The sequence below is a fragment of the Pogoniulus pusillus genome, chromosome 24 (genome assembly GCF_015220805.1).
Source record: "Pogoniulus pusillus isolate bPogPus1 chromosome 24, bPogPus1.pri, whole genome shotgun sequence".
NCBI classification, from domain to species: domain Eukaryota; kingdom Metazoa; phylum Chordata; class Aves; order Piciformes; family Lybiidae; genus Pogoniulus; species Pogoniulus pusillus.
Window position 1 is genome coordinate 8329535 of NC_087287.1, and position 24954 is coordinate 8354488.

The 24954-nt window shown below is 41.2% G+C and overlaps 2 protein-coding genes across 5 annotated transcripts in view; both read left to right on the top strand.

The window, feature by feature from the left end:
• UEVLD (UEV and lactate/malate dehyrogenase domains) lies at positions 1-13951 on the top strand. 2 transcript variants are annotated; one of them, XM_064163263.1, is made up of 12 exons: positions 1-81; positions 2545-2629; positions 3329-3391; positions 4069-4232; positions 5173-5308; positions 6690-6814; positions 7377-7482; positions 8299-8469; positions 9382-9555; positions 10151-10235; positions 10833-10956; positions 12080-13951. In XM_064163263.1, exons 1-12 carry the CDS (start codon positions 40-42, stop codon positions 12242-12244), a joined length of 1440 nt encoding a protein of 479 aa, XP_064019333.1. In that variant the 5' UTR covers positions 1-39; the 3' UTR covers positions 12245-13951. The 2 variants fall into 2 exon arrangements, with proteins under 2 accessions (XP_064019333.1, XP_064019334.1); XM_064163264.1 differs by lacking the exons at positions 10151-10235; positions 10833-10956; positions 12080-13951 and adding an exon at positions 8603-8686 and having other exon boundaries at positions 9382-9469.
• The window catches only part of TSG101 (tumor susceptibility 101), a 17998-nt gene continuing 5265 nt past the window's right edge, over positions 12222-24954 (top strand). Inside the window, exons 1-8 of one of the 3 annotated variants that reach the window (XM_064163266.1) lie at positions 12222-12240; positions 14231-14344; positions 17293-17377; positions 19170-19235; positions 19661-19824; positions 21658-21784; positions 22891-22957; positions 24776-24870. In XM_064163266.1, the coding sequence (XP_064019336.1) occupies positions 14303-14344; positions 17293-17377; positions 19170-19235; positions 19661-19824; positions 21658-21784; positions 22891-22957; positions 24776-24870 (646 nt within the window). In that variant the 5' untranslated portion in view covers positions 12222-12240; positions 14231-14302. The remainder of the gene's footprint in view (positions 12241-14230; positions 14345-17292; positions 17378-19169; positions 19236-19660; positions 19825-21657; positions 21785-22890; positions 22958-24775; positions 24871-24954) is intronic. The other 2 variants (XM_064163267.1, XM_064163268.1) reach the window with 2 other exon arrangements.

Sequence of the window (24954 nt, forward strand, 5' to 3'; positions counted from 1 at the left end):
CGGCACGGCGCGCAAGGGCTGCCGGGAGCCCGCCCCGCCATGGCCGCCTGGGAGCCGGCGCTGCGCGAGCAGCTGCGCAAGGTGCGCGCGGGGCTGGGGGCGCGCGGCTGGGCGGGAAGGGGGAGGGCTGCAGGGGAGGGGGGAGGGGGGCGGGCGGCGGGGGAGGGCTGCGGGAGAGGGGAGGGCTGCGGGGAAGGGCTGCGGGAGAGGGGAGGGCTGCGGGGAAGGGCTTCCCTGGCAGGGCTGGCGGGAGGGAATGGGACCGGGGCGCTGCCCTGCACCAGCTGTGCCAGCCGGAGAAGCCAACGCGAGTCACGAAGGCGGTGTTGGGCGCGGAGGGCAGCGCTGAGAGAGCCAGCCAGACCTGAGGGAGGGCAGGTCAGGCCCCTGCCTGTGCCCTCGGCAGTGCGGGGCCGCCGCTAATGTCGCGGTCATTGCTCGCTAAAGACTTCTCTTCTGGCCAGGGTGCAGGATTTACGGCCCCTTACTTGGCTGAGTTTAAAGTTGTGTGCCGCACAACTTCATCCTTGTGGCTCAGGACATGCAGTGTGTGACATGCGGCATGCACTCGAAACCTCGCCCTGAACGCAGAGTTACCAATCTCCCTGTGGGCCTGCTTGCCGCAGTCCTTTCATTAGTGTCCCCACGCCTAAACAGCACAGAGTTGTCTGTCTGGCGTCCCTCTGCGGGAATGGCGTTTTCATTTCCATAGGAGAAACAGAGGTATGCGTATTCAGATTTTGGGCCAAAAGAGAAAGGGCTGTATCTGACTCACCTCTTCAGTCTTCTGATGTTTAGGAAAGGACAAACTTGAATGGGAACGCCTCATTTTGCTTTATGCATAGGAAGAAGATCAGCTAGAGAGAGATGCCTTTGATGTCATAGCCAGATGTATCACCACTCCACAGAATGAGTCAGGGTTGGAAGGGACCACAGGGATTGTCTAGTTCCAGCCCCCTGCCATGGGCAGGGACACCCTACCCTAGAGCAGGCTGCCCACAGCCTCATCCAGCCTGGCCTTAAATACCTCTAGGGATCTCTGGGCAACGCATTCCAGGCTCTCACCACTCTTATGCTGAAGAACTTCCTCCTCATACCCAGTCTCAATCTCCCCACTTCCAGCTTTGCTCCATTCCCCCTAGTCCTGTCACTCCCTAATAGCCTAAAAAGTCCCTCCCCAGCTTTCTTGTAGGTCCCTTAAGATGCTGGAAGGATGTAAGAAGGTCACCTGGGAGCCTCCTCTTCAGACTGAACAGCCCCAACTCTTTCAGTCTGTCTTCATAGCAGAGCTACTGCAGCCCTCTGATCAATCTTATGGCCCTTCTCTAGACATGCTCCAGCATCTCCACATCCCTCTTGTGATAGTGGCTCCAGAACTGGATGCAGTACTCCAGGTGGGGTCTCACCAGAGTGCAGTAGAGGGAGAGAATCACCTCCCTCACACTGGAGATATATTAAACTGTGTAACATTTGGCATTCAGATACTCTTGGGTTATTCCTTTTTTACTGCTCAAATTTGCAGTAACCTGTAAGACTGAATGAGGAGAAGCCAACTCAAAGCTGTTTGTTTTCAGCAGCTTTGTATTTTCTTGTGTGCAGTGGGAAATAACTGTGCTGTCCACCTAGCTGTAGTGTTGCTGTTTCTAGTGGGGTGCCTTACTGAAGAGGTTGTAGATTCTAGCTATGGCTTTGTGAGAAGTATTCCAGTGCAGCTGGCAGCTCTTCAAGCCACCATCGGGCTGCACTTGTTTGCTTAGGCAAGGTTGCCAACACAACTTCAGACCTCCTAAAATGAGGAGCAAATGCTGTAATCTAGGAAGTGGAAAACAGCCTTCATAACCTTCAGCTGTGGGAGAGTGGAAAGCTGTTGGAAACTCAGGTATTGGGAATGGATGAGGACTGTCTAAATGAAGCAGCCATGATTCGTTCTTGGTGATTCTTCCAGATCACATTTCAGGCATTAGTACTTAGTAATGTGTGGGCAGCTTTCCTGCAGGTGGGAAAGAGGGCTGCATTATTTTATTTGAATTTTCTAAGCTCTCAAGGACAGCTTAAATATGGAACAAAATTTCCAAAGGCTAGTTACCTACTCAATATGCTTTCCAATGTCTTAGGAAACTCTTCTAAAGTTTATGCAGTTAATGAGTTCTTTTATAGTAACTTTCAATGATAAAGCAGCTTTTTGTTTTCCTAAGAGGTTTGTATTGTGTTTAATTATCATGTCTAGAGAAGGCTAAGGTTTTTTTAAGCTTCTGCTCACACAGCTGTTAAGGGGAAGAAATGGTATATAAGAAGTAATATTCAGAGTATGGGTTCTAATATAGCAACAGCAGACCTGTCATACTTTTAAAGTGTTGGAGGGGTTTTAATCCTTTTTTTTTTTTTGAGAGCTCAGTTTGCACCAAAACTATTTGTAGTAGTAATAGCAGTTCTTACCCTGGCATTCTTATGTTCCTGCCTTCCCTTAGTTCCTGTTCCCTATCTCTAGTAATGAAGAAGAAACTTGGAAGTAAAACTTTTTTTTCTTTTCTCCCCCTTTCCCAGTATAAGTTCAGAGACCTGACCATAGAAGAACTAAAGAATGTTAACAAGACCTACCCAAACTTCACATTCTCCATGAACACATACAGTAAGAAATTATACAGTTACTTTGAACTAACTTTTGGGATTCTTACTTGCTATAAATTCACACTGTGTATGATACAATCTAAACAATGTGAATATCTTTCAGTTGTGTTCTTATCTTCGCTTTGACTTGCAGTAAAATTCCTCTTGCCATATCACAGTATCATCAGGGCTGGAAGAGACCTCACAGATCATCAAGTCCAACCCTAAACATGATTGTTTTGGAAAGCTCTTCCAAGAATACACACATACAAAAACCTAATCAGCTCACCAAACTTCATTTTATGTCATCAGTAGTTATAGAAGAGTGATGTTATTTTAAATTCTCTGTAGGTGACAGCATTTTTGCATATCCCATGATTGCATTGAGAACATTTCAATGTCTTTAGCTTAGCAAGGATAACATCCAGAATCTTCCAGCTTGACTGGAAGTTTCTACAACATCAGAACTACCCAGGACAAGGGATTTTCAGGCCAATGATATGCTTAGTTGTACCAATGGAATTTTCATTAAGATTCCATTAAGGAATTATTTTAGAGGGGGAGGCAGGACTTTGTAACAGGCCTTGGTTCTTTAAGGAGCAGTGAATTAGATTTCTAGTGAAGGAATAATGCTGGATAATAGATAGTTGTGGCTAAGATTGCCATGCCAGATTTGGAAGGATTTATTACTGCTTTTTGAAAACAGATTTGTAATTTTCAGCCTTCAAAGATGGATCCCAGAAGGACCTCCTGAATTTTAGTGGTACTGTTCCAGTGAAATATGGTAAGACAAATTAAATACAATTTCCTTACCAGTAATGAATCTAATTGTTAAATATACTGTGCAACATATTAAAAGGAGCTATAAAGTGTTTTGCATGAATGAACTGGCAGAAGCCACTTCTGCTGCATAAACAGGTGCCTTCATGTACACACAGATTTTGAAACAACCTGGTATTAATTAGATAAGTCAATTAACTATATGAAAAATCATATATACATTGAGACCATATGGGCAAAATCGTTGGCTGCATGAACTCTACAAGCCCTATGCTTGTATAGGCAGTGCCCAAAAATAGCTAGTAGGTAATTTTTAATCTTTAACTTGAAGCCTTTGATGTCTGAGGCAAAGTTCTTCATACATGCCTCTTTGATTCAGTTGTTGGGTCCTAAAATAAGTATGAAATAGGTAGCTTTAAGAGAGTTCTGTGCCTGGAAAAGGAGACCCATTGGCTGGTTAAATAGCCTGAGATCAAAAACAACACAGATCTTTATATTAAGAAAGATACAGTCTAGGCTGTTTTTATTAACTAGCTTAAGCAACATATATACTTTCCAGGATGAATCTAGACAGCCATCTGTTACAAAGTGTGAGTCATGTGTGTGGTAATGCCTGCCTGTTTTGTTGTATCTCTTCTCAGTGATGAAGTTAGTAACAGCTTTTATTTTGTGTTGGAACAGGTAATTCCTATAACATACCTATTCGTCTGTGGATTCTGGATTCTCATCCCTTTGCTCCCCCCATTTGCTTCTTGAAGCCAACTGTGAACATGGGCATTTCAGTAGGAAAGCACGTTGATGCTCGTGGCAGGATTTATTTGCCCTACCTGCAAAACTGGAGCCATGTAAGAGGTGGAGTGGCTGGCAGGGGAGGGAAGTCTTTGGGAATAATGCATGGTGTCATATGGAGATCCAGAGAGAGGAGCAGGGAGGGTTCAGGGCTTTTCCTTTTCTGCATTTTCTTGTTGTGATGATTATGCAGAGAGAAGCAGAATGTTACATCTCTTGAAGTTACAGCTTTGTGAAGGAGGTTAAGTGATTCTAAGGAGAGTTATTTGAAACTGAAGGAAAAGCTTACATTGCTTTTTGTTAGAAAGCAATATAAGCCACATGATACTTTTTCTTGCTGTAATAGTGAATAATAATAATAGAACAAATGAGTATCCCTCAAGAAAGTTCAGTGGAGATTTCTGCCTGTAGGGTATGTCTCTTTCTCTATCATTAGCATAGAGTTGCAAAAGCTGCTGCCACTGAATGATCTTGTGCACTGTACAAGAAACATAGATAAATATGACTGCCAGGCCAGTAAAAATTATGTAATGAAGGAATATATTTTATGTGATAGATACAGGACATTCCCATGGGAACTTCTACTGATTTCACTGTGCTTTACCCAGAGGACTGAATTGCCAGAACTCTGGACAGTTAAGCTTGTCTGAGAAGACTGAACTACCTTCCCTTAAGCTATGATTTGTCCCATTTTTAATATTAGATGTGGCTTTATCAAAGGCTTCCATATATTCATTGGTGCTTTCAAAAACTAGCTGCACTCATAATGCTACCATTCCTTTCTGTTAAATTCCTTTTAATCCTTACTCCTGTTTGGAAAGTGCCTTTTCAAAAAGTGATACTTTTCTCTCTCTTCTTTAAGGAGATCTATATTTATAGTTTGCTTAAACTTTGTGTAGCTATGGGTCTTTGCAAACTGCTGCGGTTTACAGCTGATACCACTACATGAAACAGCAAGTCAACTGTTTGGGTGTCTTCTACCTTGCTGTATTTCAGCCTAAATCAACTATCATTGGATTAATCAAGGAAATGATTGCAAAATTTGAGGAAGAGCTCCCTTTATATTCACTGTCATCTTCTGATGCAGCCAGGCAATCAGAACTTCTCTCCTACATTGCGAAGATTACTGAAGGTGTGGATGTTTTCATCTATTTGTTTGTAAAGTTCTCATGTGCTTTATTTATTTTTGTTACTTGATATCACAAAGATGCCTACACCCTTTTAATATCTGGTGTTTGCACATCCACAGTGTTTGGTGATTTTTCCTGTAATTAGAAGTGCCTCCTGTTGAACAGAGAGCTCATTTTCTCTTTCAAGTGAGCAGCTAATTTTGGACATTCACATTTAAACCCACTGACAAGTGCTGTAGGCTTGGTATTACTCATTTGTTGGAAACAACTGCAGCAAAACTTAGTATACACTGAAATCTTGTGATTTTAGTAAAGGCCAGTTAATTTTACCCAATCACAATCAGACATTCTCTCAGATAACACTCACTCACACTCTCATATTCACAGTCACAAGCTGAGATGATCAGATGAGACCCATCTGATCACAGTCACTGGTGTGCAACACTGAGGACAAGGAGTGCTGGTTACTGAGTCCACATCATGTCTCTTGGGTTCTTGCTCTGTGGTGACAAGCTAATTTTGGCCTTGTCTTTTATACCCTTCAGGAGTGGAAGCTATTTGACATTTTTGCCTCATTACTTTATCTCACCTGTTGTAAGTCTTGGGGAGAATTTCACAGTTCTTATGTTTATCTAACCTGGGTGTTCTATGGCTCTGGTCCTGTTTTGCATCCTGACACATTTTCTTCAGGTCAGTCTTTTCTTCTTCCTTCACTGGTGAAATCATGGATGGTGGTTTGATGGTTGGACTCTACAATCATAGAGGTCTTTTCCAACCAAAACAATTACATGATTCGATGATCTGTGGCAACTGGTGCAAACCTTTCCTTTAAACCTTTTCCTGATATTCCTTCTGGTAATTGGATACACACACATTTGTGAGCACAAACATGTACCTACAATTCACATTTCCAGGCAATCAGTGTTTCTGTTACAAATCTCTCTGCATATACTCAGGCTAAGAATCATTGTTACCAGTACCATGTTCTAAACAACATGAGATTGTGGCATTTTAATCAAAATCCATTTTTCATGTCTCTTTAGAATATGAAATCTTTTACAACTGTCATAACCAAGTTATATATTCATATCCGTAAGAGTAACAAAAGGAGTATTGGTTATGTGATCTCAGTGTCTAGCTTATTGCTGTTGTTACTTTCTTATTTACTACTTGGTGACAAATGTACCTCTCCAGAGAGGAGTGTTTATGTCTTACACCTTGCAAGTTGTGATGAATTTTCCCTGGTCAGGCTTGACCTCTTTTTGGAAGAGGTTTATGCAGTTTGTTTTAACTCTGACATAACCATCATCTTTTATCAAGCAGCAATGCTTAGATTGATACAATGTGGACCAGCACGTAAGTTTGTTTTCCTTTCAATTGTAGGAGAGACAGATGTGAAATCAAAGAGTAAGATTGGCGGAGGCAAAACTGAAGGATGTTTTAACAAGATTACTGTTGTTGGAGCTGGAGATCTTGGCATTGCCTGTGTGCTGGCAGTTGCAGCAAAGGTACATAATTGTTATGAAAAGCAATAGACTCAGTTCAGAGAGGCTTCCAATTTAGTTCTTAGCACCTGACATGTGCAAATAACTCAGCAGTTTTAATACCATATCACTGCTTATCTCATTTGTCCCTTCAGTTCACTTATGGAAGTTTCTGTCGTGTTTTCTCAGTCAGCTTTTTAAATGCAATGAGTTGAATATTGAAATAAAGTATTTTGAAACCACTTAGTTACATGGGTAACCTCTTCCAATTAGGATCTCCTGGTCCCCTGGAAAAGGATAGTCTGTAGGTGGTCTGTGCTTTATTATGGCTATGTGCTCAGACAGGACAGTAATACCAGCATTTATAACTTCCCATAGGTGGTTTTGTGAGATTTTTGGGTTTGTAATGTGTTACTTCCCAATTAAACTCACTAAATCAAGTAGTTTTTCTTGTGTTTTGTCAGTAATTTTGTCTGTTTCGTACACAGTACAGCAAACACTGGAATTGGAGCAATGCTCTTTTTATCACCTCACAAGAACAGATTTTGGACTTTACTGTTCATCTACATTATTTTTATTCTTCTAGGGTGCTGCAGACAAAGTGGTTCTCTTGGATCTTTCTGAAAGTGCAGCAAAAGGAGGGACTATGGACTTGGAGATCTTTGCTCTGCCAAATGTGGAGATCAGTAAAGGTATTAGATGTTGTTTCTGGAACAGGGGCAAGTTCCTTACTGCATGTGTTCATTTTAATGAGAGCAGGACACCTGGGGAGATACAGAAGCTCTGGCATATAGGCCATCATATTAAAGAGATGCTGTCTTTTCATAGCTCCTTGCTTTTTGTCATCTTTTCAGAGTGAAGTTGGATTGTTAAGCAGAGCTTGCATTGCTTCTATTTCAGGCTGGTTTTCATTCTGTTTATAGAGGTAGAAATATATGAGTGTACTGCTAGGCTTAGAGGCTAATGCTGAAATTGGACTCACACAGAAATACAGAAGGTGAAAGCTCACAGCTGTCAGCCTAATGCTTCAGTTCTTTAACTACTATTGCTAAGCAAGTTATAATGAGTGTTAATACTTTTTATGGTTGGCTGCATGTCCTTAATTGAGTTATAAGATCAAAATTATAGAAGCCTCAGATAAAGGAGTAAAAATCCTTTCCCTTCATAAAACCTGGAATAATCTTTTTTTAACTCTCTAGCCATGAAATCTTGGCAAAGCTTATCTGTCAACCCCATCTAGATATTTTCTGGTCTCTGCTCTCTAGTCTTGAGCCCTTGCAGTCTGCCTTCTGTTTGCCAGCTATAAAATGGGACAGTATTCTGTGGGAGATCTGTGATGCTCTGAAAGCATCCCACATTCCACACTGGGGAATAGGATGAGAAAGGGGTTGAAGAATTCCTAATTAATCTGAATGCAGTAGCTTTTCCTTTAGGACAGCTCTTTGTTTTCCATCCAAAATTTGGTAGAATAACATAAAATTTAAATCATATTTTCTTTATATTTCCAGATTTTTCTGCCTCAGCTGATTCAAAAGTTGTGGTACTCACTGTCAATTCTCTGGGTAATGCTCAGACTTACCTTGATGTCATACAGAGCAATGTGGATTTGTTCAGAGGAATTATCCCTACAGTATCCCACTACAGTCCAAACTCTGTTCTCCTTGTCGCTTCTCACCCAGGTATGTTGTTCTGTGGCCTAATGTTCTATGCCCCAGCTGGCTTTCTCTTTGGCCTGTTGGAAAATGCATTACTGCCAAATGCACCCACTCAGTCAAAAATTCTTGCTACTCTGAAAGATGTTTTCCTTTTCAGCTTTGAGCAGGACACTGTCTTTGAGGGTTTTTTCTTTACTGTTACCAAGATAAAAGAAAATAGTATACTTTGTTTTGTATGAAGGTATGTATTTCTGTATGTTTCTGTACCTAGTTTCAAGCTGGCTGTATCTCCAAGATTAGCATTCGTTGGCTGTTGTCTTGTTGGTTGTGTCATGTATGCATTTCTCCTGTGCCATAGAGATAGATGCATGTGTGTTATGCCTCTCATGATCAGATTTCTGATAAACACGATATAGTCTTTATAGTAAATATTGCAGCAATATTTTGCTGGAAAGTTTAAATCTATTGGGTCAACCTAAGCCAAAACAAAAACATTAAAGGAAAAGAAGTGCTAGCCTCTCTGTCCTGGAAATACATTGAAGACAGCCCTTTCCTGTTTTTCAAGTACTTCTTGCCTGGTCTATCATTTAGGGCTGTGGAGAGGGAGAAGGGACTGCTTGCCAAATGAAAAGTTAAACACTGAGTGAATTAAATTTAGGAGCTTGTGAGATTTTTGGTAGAGGGAAATGTGACTCATTTTGAAATCTCACTTGACTTCTCTTAAAACTTTGTGGGCTGTCAGTTTTCTTCCTCCCCCCCCCACCTTACTTGGTGGTTTTGGTTGAAATAAACCACTGATAGGTTCTTTCATACTTAACACCTGTTCTAAAGTGGAGGAGTTGATCCTGGGTTTTTTGTAATTGCAATTCATACTATACAGTTGTGCTGAATTTTGAGTGGTCCTTCATTGTCAATGCCTTTTTCTTTCACATGTAGTTGAAGTAATGACATATGTGTCATGGAAGCTGAGTGCATTTCCCAAAAGCAGGGTGATTGGAGTAGGTGCCAACCTGGATACAGAGAGATTTCAGTATATACTGGCAAACCTTTTGAAAGCCCAGGTCCCAGCAAAAGATGCTTGGATTATTGGTGAACAAGGGGAAGACAAAGGTAAAGTTACACTTTATTATGGCTGTGAGTCCTGGAAATGCTTAAGTAATTGAGTTATGAGAGGATAATTGAGAGAAGTCATGGAGATAGTCATAAGCAGGGTGCTTGATTCTCATAATAATGATTTTAAATAATGCAGGTTTTGTGTATGCCCAAGATTGTAGACCTAGGATGGTAGCAACAGTACTTGATATTTGTCATAGTAAAAATAAGACTTTTAAAAACAATACAACTCAAATGCTTTATATTTGGGATAACAATATAGTTTAGAGGTACTGGAGGAGAAAGGAAGTGTGATAGATTATATGGTAGGTTACTGCTATTGTAAGAATAACTACATACTACTTCCTTTTTAAGCAAGTGTTCTATCCAGGTGCTATTGTAGAGTTATTTTAGCAGGTTAGGGAACCTTAGAAAGCTATCAACTACCTTGGGTCATTGTGGAGGAAGAAAGATTAGGAAAACTTGAGTTTTTAGTACTATTTGGTTTGTTGGGGGTTTTGTTGTTTTGGTTTTCTAATTCTCCTCACCTTACCTGGTGCTTATTTTAGTCACTGTTTAGATGTGTGTTTAAATGTTGATTGTTTCTATTTAGTGCCATCGTGGACCAATTGTAATTTAGCTGCAAACCAGACAGAAGCAGTGGCTGCTCGTAACTCAAGGAAGGCAGTGGCTAACAGGTAATGCCACTGCAGTCTGTTTTGTTTTCATGTTTAGACACAAGGTCATTGCAGAGTGTTTTTTCCTTCAGCTGTCTATGAGGAGGATGAAGCTTGTTCTAAAATGTTCACACACTGAGTTTACAGGACATTGTAGGTCTGACTGTCATTCCCCTTGACATATGTGACAGGCTCACTGTATTTTATGAAGATTGTGCCTGTGATGGCCTAAGGACAAAACAAGCTTTGTATAATACAGGCTAGAATATTACAGATACCAGTTTGTATGTTTAAAACAAAAAAAAATAGACAAACCTTCTGGCACACCTATCTCTGAGTTTGTGTGGAAGCAGATTCCTTCAAAGCAAGGCACATGTTTGCCTCATATCAGCTATATAACAGAAAAAAGAATTGGTACTAGTGAGGTAAAATACACATAAACTCTTCAAAGCAATTCTTGATTCCTTTCTGTTGTTTTCCAAAGCACAAGCATATTTTTGCAGTACACTTTCCATCTTATGGTTCACTTAATCTGTCTTTTGGGTTTTGCATGTAAACCAAAATAGAAATAATTATAATCTAAACTTCATGTTTTTCTCCTTTTCCTGGTTTATATAGAGCTATGGAAGTTCTAAAGGGAAAGGGTCTGAGATCTTGGTCTGTTGGGCTCTCTGTTGCTGATTTGACTGACAGTATACTGAAAGATAAAGGAAAGGTTCATTCTGTATCCACTCTGGCAAAGGTAAATGTGTTATTAATAGCTTTTGGTTGGCACTGTGATTATATTCTTTATACTGGGTATTAACCATTCATTTTGGCAGCACAAACAACTCATTTAAACTGTTCTAAGAAGCACTGCTTCTGTTGTTAGAAGACCATAACAGCTTTCTATTCTAGTCCAAAAATGAGCAAAAGTCAATTTTTGTGTTAATTCACTTCTAATACTGGTTTCAGATCATGCTCCCAAAAGTAGTAGAGTCCAGAGGGAAAATACATTCATGCTTTCTGACCAGCTTTGATACTTTACAGCAAGGAGAAAATTATGAAGCTGTATTGAACTTAGAATTGTTTAAAGTTATCCTAAGAGGCTTCATTAAAGCATTAAGTCATCTCATATGAGGAAGAAAGTCATGTAGAAATATCTGCTTCTCCTGGCTTTTGACAGGCTTCAGAAGGGAGATTTGCATGTCCCCAATGCAGGGAACTTGTACCAGCTTCTTATATCTATGAAATCGACAGAAACCTCACTTTATGTTTTCAAGCAAAGTTTTAATTGTAAACCAAAAGCAGAGTGACAAATCTCTTAACCTGCAGAGTAGCTGCAGAATCTAAAACTTCCCATACAGACCCTAAAAGTAACCAAAATCTACAGGGTGAACTTAAATGATAGGGATAAAAGTTTAATGAAGTCTCTGACAGAATGAACATGGGATCAGTGCTTGAGAAATATTCCCCAGATATCTCTTTTTGGCTGCATTTAAAATTTTCTTCTGTTCTCTCCTAAAAGAACTAATGATGCTATAGTATCAAGTGTCCTGGCTTGTTCCACCTAAGACACTGATTTAAATGGTGTTTTGTAGTATATACTTTGTTTGCATGCCAGAGGTTTGGTCTGTCTATTTTGGGAAACTCTTCCAAGTGTGGCATAGTTCAGTATTTTATTTCTCTCTGTGCCATAATATTTTAGTTTCTCTACAGTAACCCATTGCACAGGATCTAAACCAAATGGAATTTGACCTGTACACAATATGCCATGTGGTGGAACATCCTTGCTTCGTTTAGATGATCAAGTTATGTTGTGTAGTTCTGTGCTTCAGAGCAGAAACAACTAACTGTGTGACAATCATCTTTGCATCTTGTTTCAGGGATGTTGCAGCATTAACAGTGAAGTATTCTTAAGTCTGCCATGTGTTCTTGGAGCCAATGGAGTGATTGAAATGGTTGAACTGGATGAAGATTCACTAGTGCAGGAGAAACTGCAGAGCAGTGCAGGATCAATCCATGACCTCCAGCAGCAACTGAAAATGTGAGCAAGCAGTGGCTTAGCCACGGGGTCTGCTCGCAGCGGTCAGAGATCTGCTATGCAGAAATGCTTTCTTGGTACACAGGGATTTACACATAAAACGAGAAGGTGTTTTCCTTTCCTTCCAAAAAGTGCTATCTCCATTTGGGTTAAATTATTCAATGCTGCACTGCAGACTAATTTCTTATTTGAAAGGTGCACTTTTGATAGCCAAAATGAGCAGGGTAATGTGCAAGAGTGTTTTACCTAAACCCAGGTGGCTTTTGCTGGTAGCTTTTTGCTACTTGTACCTTAATTCTTGGGTTTTGTTAACTCTTTGCAGCTCATTAGGGAACAGACTAGCAGAGCAGCTTATCCAGCTCTGCAGAAGCTCCAGTTGAACTCTTCTAGTTTTTACTTGCTGCTTTAGAGGCTTGCCCAGAATATGGTCACACTCAACTCCTCAAGGTGTGGGGATCGCAATTCCATAGCTTGGTCTTTCATGCTTATCCTAGGTGCTCTTGTGTCAATGGACTGTTGCTAAAAGCACAACATTAACAGTATCCAGACCTGAAGCACTGGATAGGAATTTTTGGTGTATGTCCAATGATGTCTGAGAGTCTGGTCTTGATTGTTTGCTCTTACTCTGTAAGGACGTTCAGAGTGCTCAAGCATCTTCAGTTCCCAGTACACAAATACTCTTAACCTGTGCAGCACTGGAGCAGTTGCTCTTCCTGAAAGGGAAAAGATGGAGTTGGCTTCAGAGAAAGAGTGAAATCTCAGAGTTGCCTCATGCAGGAATAACTGTGAGTTCAGGCCTTGATCCAAGGCCAGCTGCTGTCCATCAGCCAAAGGCGAACACATCTACTTGAGAAAGTAACCTGTATAGCCTCCTTGTGGCAGGCCAAGGATGTGGTGGAAAAGCAATGGCAAAGCAGGTATTTTTAAGATAAAGGCTTTTAGAGAGGTTCTGACTTCTTGATTCACTGTGTTCATAAAAGACTATTCATCCTGATTGTACTTCAGCATCACAATGTAGGCAGAGATGTGGGCTCCACCCCTGCTATGTCAGCTTAGGAGCATCATTCCATGGTTCTTTTGAGGTGTAACCTCAAATGGAGGTTCCTAAGCAAAAAGCAGGATCTGTGTTGGAGCAGATCTGTTCCTTTGTGCCTTCCAGTTGTATCTCTGAGTCAGACTAACAAGGAATCCTGAGTTTATATTATCTCAGAATTAAGATAAAAATAGAAAGGAAAAAACCCTCAGTAATTAATTTTTTTTTCCTCTCATGGACTACTCAATTTTCCTTCTTTGTGGTTAGTGATAGGACAAAATGAGTGATGGCTGCAGGTGACCAGCTTTGCAAAAAAAGCAACCAACATAGTGGCTGGGCTTCAGTTTGGACTTTTTTTCCTCTTGCTCCGTGACAAACACAATGAAATTATGGCTTTACTTTGTTTTTCAAGGTGTTTTAAGTGTTTCATCTGGTATTCTGGTTTGGGGAGAGTTTGTTTAAATGCATAGTTTTAACCGTAAAAAGCTGCAACTTCCTCCAGGGGTGTTAGCTTGTCGATGATGCTGTCAAGTGAGTAAATGTGGCTCAGCGTTCCCGTTTGTGTCATATTCCTTGAAAAACAACCAAAGGACTGTCTGAGCTCATTCACTGTGGTGGGAAACGGCACTTTACGTTCGCACGGGAAATTAACTCCCAGCAATAAACTGCGCTGCAAACAGATTTCGAGGCGTTCCGTGGTTTGGATACACCAAGTACTGCAGGGGCGCGGCGGCTCTGAGCGTGTGTGCTGCCCAGCCGCGGAGGTGGGCTCCGCGGAGCGGTGGAGTGCTCGGTAGCTGGGTCCCACTGCGCAGGCTCCGCTCGCCTCGCCACACGCGGCCCAGCCCAGCCCCGTCCCCGCCGCTCGCCCGTGGCGCTCTCACGGAAGTGCGTCCCGGGCGGGCGGAAGCCGCCGTCGCTGCCGGAAGCGGTGCGCAGCCGCTTCCTGTTTTTATGTAGGGGCGGAGAGAAGCGGCCGGACCGGGCTGGTGTGTGGCAGTGGCACCGGGAGAGGAGGAGCGGCCGGCTGCCATGGCGTATTCCGACAGCCAGCTCAAGAAGATGCTCGCCAAGGTAACGAAGCGGTCGGGGACATCGAGAGCCCCTTCTTCCCCCCGCTGGCTTGGCTGGATGGTCTGCGGGCCGCCTCTGCCCTCCGTTTTCCCTCGCCGATCGGGCGGGCCGCTTGCTCCGGCGGCCGCTGGGCCGAGGCACTGATAGTCTCAGCTGAGTAGAGGGCAGCGGGGTCTTGCCTACGGCTTGAGGCCGAGGCGCCTGGCGTGGGCCAGGGACGGTGCGGGGCCCGGTGTCTCCTTCAGCCGAGACGCTGGTCCCGGGAGCCGTCGGTTCCCTTTCCCTCCTCACGGGTGGTCATGGACACTCGCCGGCCTGCGGCTTTCTTCGGGACCTTCCATGACACCGGCAACTTACGGAGAGCTCCGGGGGTAGGGATGATGGCCAGGCGAAGCAGTGGTAGAATGGCTGTGTTAAGCCACCTGGAGACTCTAAACTGAGTTAGTTTGTAAAGGGAAGCATGGTTTGTAAAGGGCTGCATAGTGCATTAGAGCTTAAAATACGTCGCTGTTTGTACTGCTGCGAAAGTTTAGTTGTGGGTTAGGATATTGCCAATAAAAGCTGAATAGGAGCTGTTGGCTTAATTGAGGTTGTGCGTCGAAGTGGATCAGAGCTGCAGTGTGGGTTGTTGGGTTGTGTAGCGTCATATGAATTTAAATGAAGGTGGAGGGTGGGTTCAGTTTCATCGACTAGGACGAGAGTGGGATTTTCATGCCCCTTCTTTAAGGAAACAAGAAAATCTCTTTAAAGGTAAATCATTAATCACTGAGTCATACAGAGTCATGTGTAGTTGTGCCACTCTTAAACTGAAAACTAGGCTTTGTCCAGCACCTTGAAATGAAAACCCCCGAAGCTGAATACTTAGGGAGAGTTATGGCTTTCTTTGGGGGGGACTTTTTTTTGATAACATAATCATTGTATTTGCACAGCTCTAAATGAAATGTGATAGGTGAGGATCTGATCAAGACTGAGAAATCTTACTAAAGTGTCTTTAACTGACATGGAATCCTAAAGAGATTTTTTTTTTAGCAGCTTAAAAATGAGTGCTGTTGCAGTGATTGTGTATGTACATTTATATGCATCTGACTTCCCTAAATGATTTATTGCTATGCTACAGAAGAAACAGAATTTAAGGTAGTCCTGTCTCCTCTTTCCCCCACACTCTCCCATTTTATGCTGCTGTTTGACTTGGTGTTCAAAGTGTATTTAACTGATGAGCATGAAGTTGCCTTTTGACTGCTTTATGTTTTTTTCTTCAAAGATAGTTGCACTTTCTGTTCTACAAAGGGAAGCTTTGTGATACTTCCCACATTGAATACTTCAGTATGTGAAATGACGAAGCCTTTAAGCCCTAGTTTGAATGAACATATGTATTTAATTTAACTTATGCACCTGCTGACTGATCTTGAAAAGCTTCATCTCCCTGTGGTATGTTTCCTGATACGTAAAATGAGGAGGATGCATTTACATCTGAGAATGGAGGAGAAGAAACCAGTTTAAACCCCAAGAATTCAATTGAGTCAGGTCTACCTTTGTAGATATCACTAGGATCTCCTTATTTTCCAAAGAGATTTTGACACTTTGTGGAAATGCTCAGCTGTGTGATATATGAATACAGGAAAAGACTGCCCTGTAATATTCTGATACTCCTGACAGTGAACAAGGAGAGTGAGCACAAGAGAGTATACTCTGTGCTGTAAACAATAAAATAATCTAGAAAGGACATAATTTTCACTAGGAACACTGCTTTGTATGTCATTTTAATACACAGAACTTTGATCTTCTGTGGTTAACTGGATCTGAGTACTGAAATTAATGGCTGATGTAGCATTTAATTTTGCTTGTAGCAGTAGCTGAAATCTTACAAGTTTAGTAGAGAATTATTCATCACTTGCTGTAAAAAATAATTGCAGCAATACTCTTTTTCTTAGTTTCAAGAGACATATGAAAGTATTTCTTTTTAATTTTCAGGTGGGCCTAATTTTTTCAAACCACCCCAGATAATCACATCTGGATTTAAGCAGCCCTATAAACTACTCTGTACCAGGCTCTCAGTGTGTCTGCTGGGCAGGCCAATGTTGTTTTATCTATTCCTTGACTAAGAGGAATACATAAGAGTCTTGTGCCAAAAGCAGAGTTAAATCCTGATTCTGAATCCATGTGCTTGTTAGGGGCTTCTGTTGTAGAAGGCAGTTCTGCCTTTAATAGTGATTATGCCAATCTTCTTGAGCCTGTAACCTGTACCATAAAAGGATATGCCTATAAAAAGACATCTCCCCCCCCTTTTTTTTTTAAACAGCTGGTGATATGCTCTTACTTGTACTGTAGGAACACTTTTGTTGATGTGGGTATGTGCTGCCAGTCTGTGGCTGGCCTAGCCAAAGCTTCACAGACCTCAGTCTCCCTGTTATAGCAGTGCCTGCTACGTTTCTCGCTTCTGCTTGGTGCTGTGGAAGGAGGGAGGAATGTACCCAAATACTAGCAAAGTTCTCTCTTCTCCATCACGTCCCTCTGCATGCATGAAAATACTGATCACTGATTGACAAATGCTGTGATACTTTGCAGAGTGCTGTAGAAGATGTCTGTGAGGTTCAGATCCTAGTTCAGAATGTCACTGATGCTTGTTTGGAGATGTGGGGGTTTTAATCCACATTCATCATTCAGATACTATTGATTATGATAGAACATGAACGAGAATGCAACAACTTTCCTCAGCTCTCTTGTCATAGGGACCCTAAAAGCATCTTAACACCTTAGTGAAGTTTGGTAAGTTTTATATAGGCAGTTAAGTAATAAAGAGAAATAAATTCTTATTTCAAAACAACAGTGGGGAAGAAGGTTTATATATCTGTGTAAACTCTCATAAATGTAGTCTGTTGGGTAAACCAAAATGAAATTGCATGGAAAAATTAGTGTCTGAAGTAATTGTTTCTCTTTTTCTTTTCCAGTATAAGTACAGAGACCTAACTGTACAGGAGACAAACAGTGTTATCAGTCAGTACAAGGACCTCAAGCCTGTCATGGATTCATATGGTTAGTCTCTGCAAGAGAATATCTGTTACTGAATTGCTGACAGTTTATATTTGGTAGTTTTTGTGGGGAAAAGGGTGGATAAAGCTAGAAAACCATTTGAGCTTCTGATATTACTCTTTAACATCAGTACTTCCTTAGAAACACAGTCGTTTTCTAAAATAGCTTTTCTCTATTATTGAGTCTGATGTGCTGAAAAACTTTGTGTTTTTTACAACTTAATTTTTAGCTAACTGCTCTGTGATGTCATATTAGTTGGTGTGCTGAAACCGCTGGTATCTTACAGATTCAGCTTTGCTGTCCTGCAAACGTTTGGGGTTTTTTAGAGTTCTCTTTGAGAACTGTAAATCACTGAACAAATCATTAGAAAATAATTGTGGCAGTCCTTAAGAGTACAAAGCAAACAGGTATATATGGAATTGAGATGAGGGGATTCATAATGTAAATTAGTGATGATAGTCACTGTTTGCTGTTTTAAAGACTCTGAGTAAATCTGAGTGTGTTAAACAAAGATGATACCTAGGATCAGCTCCAGGACCTGAGGGCATGATTTCACAGGATCCTGTGAGCCAGCATAGCTTCTAAGGTCATCCTTCTGACCACCTCTTCCAACTGCCAGCTGTAGAATTTATTTGTGAGCTAATTTATATTACTAATACGTCATCAGAGATTTTATAGTCTTCTGCTTCCTAGGTCTGGCTTGAGAAATATCAAGGGACACAATCAGGTCAAAAAACGAGTTTTAACTTGAATAGCTGCAAGTCAGCAGCTGTCACAGAAATAAAAATTGATGCAGTGACTGGAGGATCAAAAAAGAATAGTGAAAGGACTGTGGCTGGAATAGTGCACAAATCTCCTTAAGGATAGCGATCAGAATCCCAGATAGCTCTGAGCTGCAGCAGGAAGCCTACTTGTGTTACCTAACTCCTCTTACTAAGCTGCTGGGAAAAGGCTGAGCATAGAACCACTTGCAGATAATTGATGTTATTTGGAGCAGTGAAATGAGCAACAAGGAAATGGTTGCACTGCTGTCAAGATGGTTTTCAAGTTTATATAACTAAAGAAATCTACACCCCTCTTTAAGTCCTAGCATGTTCTACCTGCCTTTGCAGAACAGGAGGAGTTGTGCAGGTTAAGCTGCCTTTGAAGTATGGCTAGAAACTTTCAGGTGGAATCAGGAAAATAAAAGCTTTGTTAGCAAAATGTGATTTATTCAGCCAAGGATAATCTGTTGGATTGAAAGTATGAGAAAACTGAATACAGCAGCTCAGTAAACTGAGTTTAGGGTTCCTGTGCAGTTTGTGAACTGAGACATGGCACTTCTTCCTCTTCAGTCCGGTACTGTGTGGTTAAATGCCTTTACTGATGATGTCATAAATGCCTATGGCCCAGGAGTTTTCAGTGTTTGTTTGAAGGAAGCATAAGGAGCTCTTTGTAGTCCTGAAGTGACAGATGTATTTTAAATAACTTGGAGTTCAGATTACCTTTGCAGCAATTTGTGTGGTTTGCAGTTTCTGTGATCCCAACATGTCTCTGAATGAGGAAACAGTTTTATTTGCAGGGAAGGTGATTTGGCAATAATTAGTCATTCATTTCTCAGAAATGTGTTATTTATAAGCAGTTACCTGGCTGTAGACAGTCATTTGCTAGTCCATAACTGTACCTGAGCAGAACCTTTCCTGAGTTTGGCTCTAAAACTTCTGAAAACTTACACTAATACATAGGTGGGGAATAACCTGAGCAGAGATAAATGTGGCAGATGTTTGCTTTCAAGATACTGTTTGTTCCCTTTCAGTGTTTAACGATGGCTCATCTAGGGAGTTGATGAGCCTCACTGGGACCATTCCTGTGCCTTACAGAGGTATGCTGTTATTATCACCACCACCATTATTGTCCTAATTTACATGAAAAACTATTCAGATGTGTCCTAGCTCAACATCACTGCTTCTGTGATCACTATTTATGTGAAATCCTTTTCTTGCCCCTAAATATAATGCTTTAAGGAAATTCTTTGCTATTTTACTTGTAAAAAAATTATGTTGAGCTTTGCTCCTTCAGTGTTGTACAGCTCTGCACACTGATAATTATGGATCAAATTTAAATTGTTCTGAAGAATGTTGAGTTCATGGACACACTGTGAGCGTTTTGTTAAGTGTTGTTAGTAGATTTTAGCTTCAGCTTCTAACTCTCTGCTGTTGAATCTGTTTGGATTAGGAGTTTTTCATAAATCTGGATGCAACAGGACAGTGGAGGAACTTCTAAAATCATTGCAAATATCTTTTCTAGGTAACACATACAACATCCCAGTCTGCTTGTGGCTGCTGGACACCTACCCTTTCAACCCCCCGATTTGTTTTGTGAAACCCACGAGCTTTATGACCATAAAAACTGGGAAGCATGTTGATGCAAATGGAAAGATTTATCTTCCTTATCTGCATGAGTGGAAATATGTAAGTATAGGGAGCTTGACATTGTCAGATTGCTCAGTTCTGAATTCGTTTAGATGATAGAGTTACAGAATGTTAAGGGTTGGAAGGGACCTCCAGAGATTGTGTCTGACCGTCCTGCCAGAGCAGGGTCACTTAGGGCAGGTCACACAGGAATGCATCCAAGCAGGTTTTGAAAGTCTTCAGAGAAGACTCTACAGCCTCTCTGGCTGAGCACGTTGTTCCAGTGCTCCAGCACCATAAAGAATTGTCTCCTCCTGTTGAAGTGCAACCTCCTGTGTTCTAGCTTATACCCATTGTTTGTTATCCTTTTACTGGGCACCACTGAAAAGAGCCTGGCACCTTCATCTTGACACCAACTCCTCAGATATTTATAGGCATTGATAAGACGCCCTTTCAGCCTTCTCTTCTCAACACTGAACAGCCCCAGGTCTCAGGTAGTTGTATCATTTTTAACAACCAACCAACCAGGTTGGAAGAGATCTCCAAGCTCATCCAGTCCAACCTCTCACCCAGCCCTATCCAATCAACTAGACCATGGCACTAAGTGCCTCACTCTTGTCTCAAACACTTCCAGGGACAGTGACTCCTCCACCTCCCTGGGCAGCCTGAAATCTTAAACCATTTCTTGAGTGAAACCAACTGCTTATTATTTGTAATGTCTTCAAGTTCAGGATGTTTCATTCAGTTGCCTGGTTAATTGCATCAGACAATTTGAATAAAGAGTGTTGCACAGCCATTCTTCCTTGGCAGGATACTGATATGAGCATCTGTGAGATAGGAATATTTAAGGAAGGGAGAAATAAAGAATTCTATTAAAACATCTCTGGGCTGAAATGATTCTCTGTGAGTAAAATGAACTTATATGAGCACTTGGAATTATCTGTGTAGACATTGCTGGAGCTTTGAGTGTATGGATATATTTGCTTTACCAATGAAGAAAGGCATTGAGCAGTACAGGCCCCATAGAAGTTGTGACCAAAACATAGACTTGTGAAGAAGATAAATTGTGCTCACAAGATCAGAAGAACAGTTCAAGATGGAAAGGAGTAAAAGTACTAAGCATGGATGGTAGTTCAGCACTTGCATGGCAGTAGTGGAAAAGGATAGTCCAGATCAGAGTGCAGGTCCTATACAAGCAGAAGGATCTTCTGAAATACCCATGATGCAGAATCAATTCATTTTGAGAGGGTGGTAAAAATACATGGATTGTAGGGCTAAGGAAATTTGGAAATAGGATATTCAGTCTCGTGCTGCATTCATGGTGCCTCTCCTTATTTGGCAAAATTAAACCATGTCTATAGTAAATGTAGTTACAAGCTTTATTTAAGTGTATTTAAAGGAGGTCTGTGCCACTCCTAGGTGGGTTAGAATATTTTTTTTTCTACTAAGTCATTCTGAACCTGAGCTGAAGCTTTATGCTGTGTGAAATTGAAATGTCTGAAGACTTAATGACCTATACTTTTTTCCTGTTGGAGAGTGGATTTAAGTATTTTAACAATTACTGTAATCCATCATTGCACAGTCACCTTTCCAGGCATTTATTGCCCTACACTTGATACAGACTCATAGGTTGCCCAGTTTATTCTGAGTATGAATGCTGCTGCAGCTGTATTTTGCTCTACTGTTTTGAATACCAGCTGGCTGCCTTTGGTATCTGTAAAGGAATCCAGAAAGGAATTGAAATATACACATTCATTTATTTATCCAAACCTCATAAATAAAAGGATGGCTTTTGAAAGCTGATGGATTGGCATAATTTTGTTATCACAGTCTGTTAAACTGTTCTGTAGCAAAATCACCATCTTGTAATATTTTTTTTTCTTACCCTCACAGCCCCAGTCAGACTTGCTGGAATTGATCCAAGTCATGATTGTTGTGTTTACTGATGAACCTCCAGTCTTTTCTCGACCCACTGCTTCATCAGGCTACTCACCATACCAGGCAACAGGTCCACCAACTAGTAAGTGGTCATAGCTACTGATTGCTACAAAGGCTCTGTAATAATATCCTAAAGTGATTGTTGCTTCATGTAGTTTGTCAACAAACAACACATTCTACTCTAGAATGACTTTCCCATATTGCTGGCTCATGAATTCACCTGTGCTGTACTTCACCTTTGTGAGCTTTGTGAGAAGAAAGCGAGGTTTTGGCTTCTGGAAGGGAGGGGGAAAATTAATGTTTGTATGTCAAAACAAAGCATCCACAAACACTCCCCCACCCAGGTCCTTCAAAACAACCAGTAATATTTCGCCATTCAGAGATAGCCTGGAAAAAAAAAGATTATTCAAATCACTTTGTCCTCTTTTTCTTTTTTATTCTCAATACTTCTAAAATATTTTACTTATTTAGACTTCTGGAGGCATCTTGTTTTAAAGACTGGAATAGATGGGGGGGGGGGGGGAAATGTTGGTTTTTAAATCAATACCTATTTTTATCCATGGAGTGGATTGCTTTAAAGTAATGATTAAGAAAAGAAGTAAGTATGCAGTGAGAAGTGTTCCAGCTGGCTGTTCCAAGGAATGTATCACTGACTTGTTAACAGTTCTCATACTCTTCCTCCAACTAAATACTCCTGCAAATATTTTAGCCACAGTTGATAGGTAAAGATAGACACATCCTGTATTTCTGAAGATTCTGTATTTTCCAAATCAGTGTGCTTGGACATAGAAAGGAATTTCAAAGTGGTCGGTACAGGGAGGGAAGATCTACTGCAGTTCAGTCCTTTATGTGTCTTGATGGGAAGCAGCTGCCTTGGTCCGTTGGCACAGAAACAGCTGACAACAAACAACTCTGTGTATCCTTCTTGCCACGCTGCACAAGAGCAGTGTGGGAAATGTCTGGGAGTGTTGTAAGAAGTGTTGGCATCTCAGGATGTAGGGTACACATTTGTGAGGGGCTTTGGCCTTAGAATGGCTTCTCTTCCTCTTGTTGTTACATTGTGATATACTGTAGCCATTGTTCAATGATACTTTGAAAAGCATCTTACTGCAGCTTAATAGAAACGTGGTCTTAATATAAATGGAACTTCTGGAAAATAAAAATAGGCAAAATCATTATTTTATTTAGCTTCCTATGTGCCAGGCATTCCGGGTGGAATATCAGCCTATCCAGCAGGAAGCACTCCGAACCCAAGGTAAGAACCGCTCTACATCATCCTCACCCCAGGCAGCCAGTGACAGGACAAGAGGGCACGGTCTGAAGCTGCATCAGGGGAGGTTTAGGTTGGATATTAGGAAACACTTCCTCACAAAAACGGTGATTAGGCACTGGAATGGACTGCCCAGGGAGGTGGTGGAGTCCCTGGAGGTCTTTAAGAAAAGATTGGGTGTGGCACTCGGCAGCATGGTTTAGATGATGTTGTGGCGTTAGGTCACTGGCTGGACTCGGTCTCAGAGGTCTTTTCCAGGCTCAATGGTTCTGTGATTTATAGAAGACAGTTTCATTGAACACTGTCCAGTCTTAGCTTTATTTTCTTATGGTAGATTTGTTGTGTAACTGCTGTGTTAGCAGGGATTTTGGAAGTGAGGACTGAATTCTTGTGAATAGCTAAAGAGAATTAGAGAAAGGCTTAGCTTAGTGTTCCTTGGTTCACATATAATACACTTGGGTGAGAAATGTGTTTTGCGAACTGTTGCCCAACCCCCAGATGTTACCTTCTTTCACTCATAGATTTGGGTGTACAAGGTTTATATGTTTACATGGCATCAAAAGAAATGTACCCTGACAGGTAGGGAGGGGGTTTATTAGTCTTGCTGGGTGGTGAGCAACTCAGAACACTGAATTGCTGGATGAATGCAAATCTAGACTCCACCATAAGTGCAGATTTGATTCATAGCATTCCAAGAGAACTTGAAGGGCACAAAAAGTTGTTCAGAGCTTTTTATTAATCTGAACTAAGACATGTTCTTCAGTAGTTGAGAAGAAAGCTTTTCCAGAAGAGTGGTAGCTCTGCATTAGCGAACTGTGAGATGCTGATTGCTGCCCCCTAGTGGGCACTTAGATTTATTTCACATCGTAATTCCTTTTTATCATTGATATACTCATGTCCTGGTTTTGTTAGGAGCATATAAGGAGTTGCTGTAATGCATAACATTTTAATTTAAAAAATAATAATCATCCAGATTTTTAACTCCTGTAAGCATCAGGAAGGCAGTGGATACAAACGAGAACACAGGAGGTTCCACCTCAACATGAGAAAAGCTTCTTTACAGCGAGGGTCACAGAGCACTGGAACAGGCTGCCCAGAGAGCCTTGTGGAGTCTCCTTCTCTGGAGACTTTCAAGACTCATCTGGACACATTCCTAGCTGACCAGCTTAAGGTGATCTTGTTTTTACAGAGGGTTTGAACTCACTCTTCAGAGGCCCCTTCCATCCCCTACTGTTCTAAGTAAAAAATGAGGATTTTGATAAGTTCTTAGGGCGTTTTTTTTTCCTCCTAAATATCTTCATTTAAAGAGCTCTTAATGTTTGTACAAAAGCCACTTACAGAAGAACTGTTGATGAAATCATTTATGAATCAACAGAAAGATTTTTAAGAACAACTAAATGTGCAGTTATCTGGAGAGGCATCAGTTGTGCTGCTTTTATAATTTGCATGTTTTCCTGGACCATTTTCTTTGCTTCTGGCCATGGTTATTACATAGCTGCATGCAGATGTTTGGAAGTCACAGTAAATGTGTTTTAGAGAGGTGTTGTAGACTGTCATCTTATGTTGTCTCACAGTAGCCTCTGTGAACAAGTGAACAGTTCTGCTTTCCTTCATACTTCAGAGCAGGGCTTAAGAGCTTCTGGAAGAATTCTATCTTGCAGACATATTTTGCACATTTTTAGGTTTATCTGAAGCAATTCAGCATTCATCCTGTTAACTATTGTTGTATTCTCAAAGTTGATTTACATGGATGGTCTTTGACAAATAGTTATATAACATTGGTGTATCTTCCCCTTGTCAAAGCAGCTACCCAAACTATCCTTATCCGGGCGGTGTTCCATTTCCCCCAACAACCAGTGTTCAGTACTACCCTTCTCAGCCCCCTGTGACTACTGTTGGTGAGTAGCTTTGAAAGGATTTCTCTGCAGTGAAACTTCCCTCTGTAACTGATATATAAAGAAAGCAAATGGAAAAATTAATGT

Coding starts and splice junctions, on each gene's coding strand:
- UEVLD (XM_064163263.1), top strand. CDS start 40: ATGGCCGCCTGGGAGCCGGCGCTGCGCGAGCAGCTGCGCAAG. Junction 4,233..5,172: donor ACCTGCAAAACTGGAGCCAT/GTAAGAGGTGGA, acceptor GCTGTATTTCAG/CCTAAATCAACTATCATTGG. Junction 9,556..10,150: donor TGAACAAGGGGAAGACAAAG/GTAAAGTTACAC, acceptor GTTTCTATTTAG/TGCCATCGTGGACCAATTGT.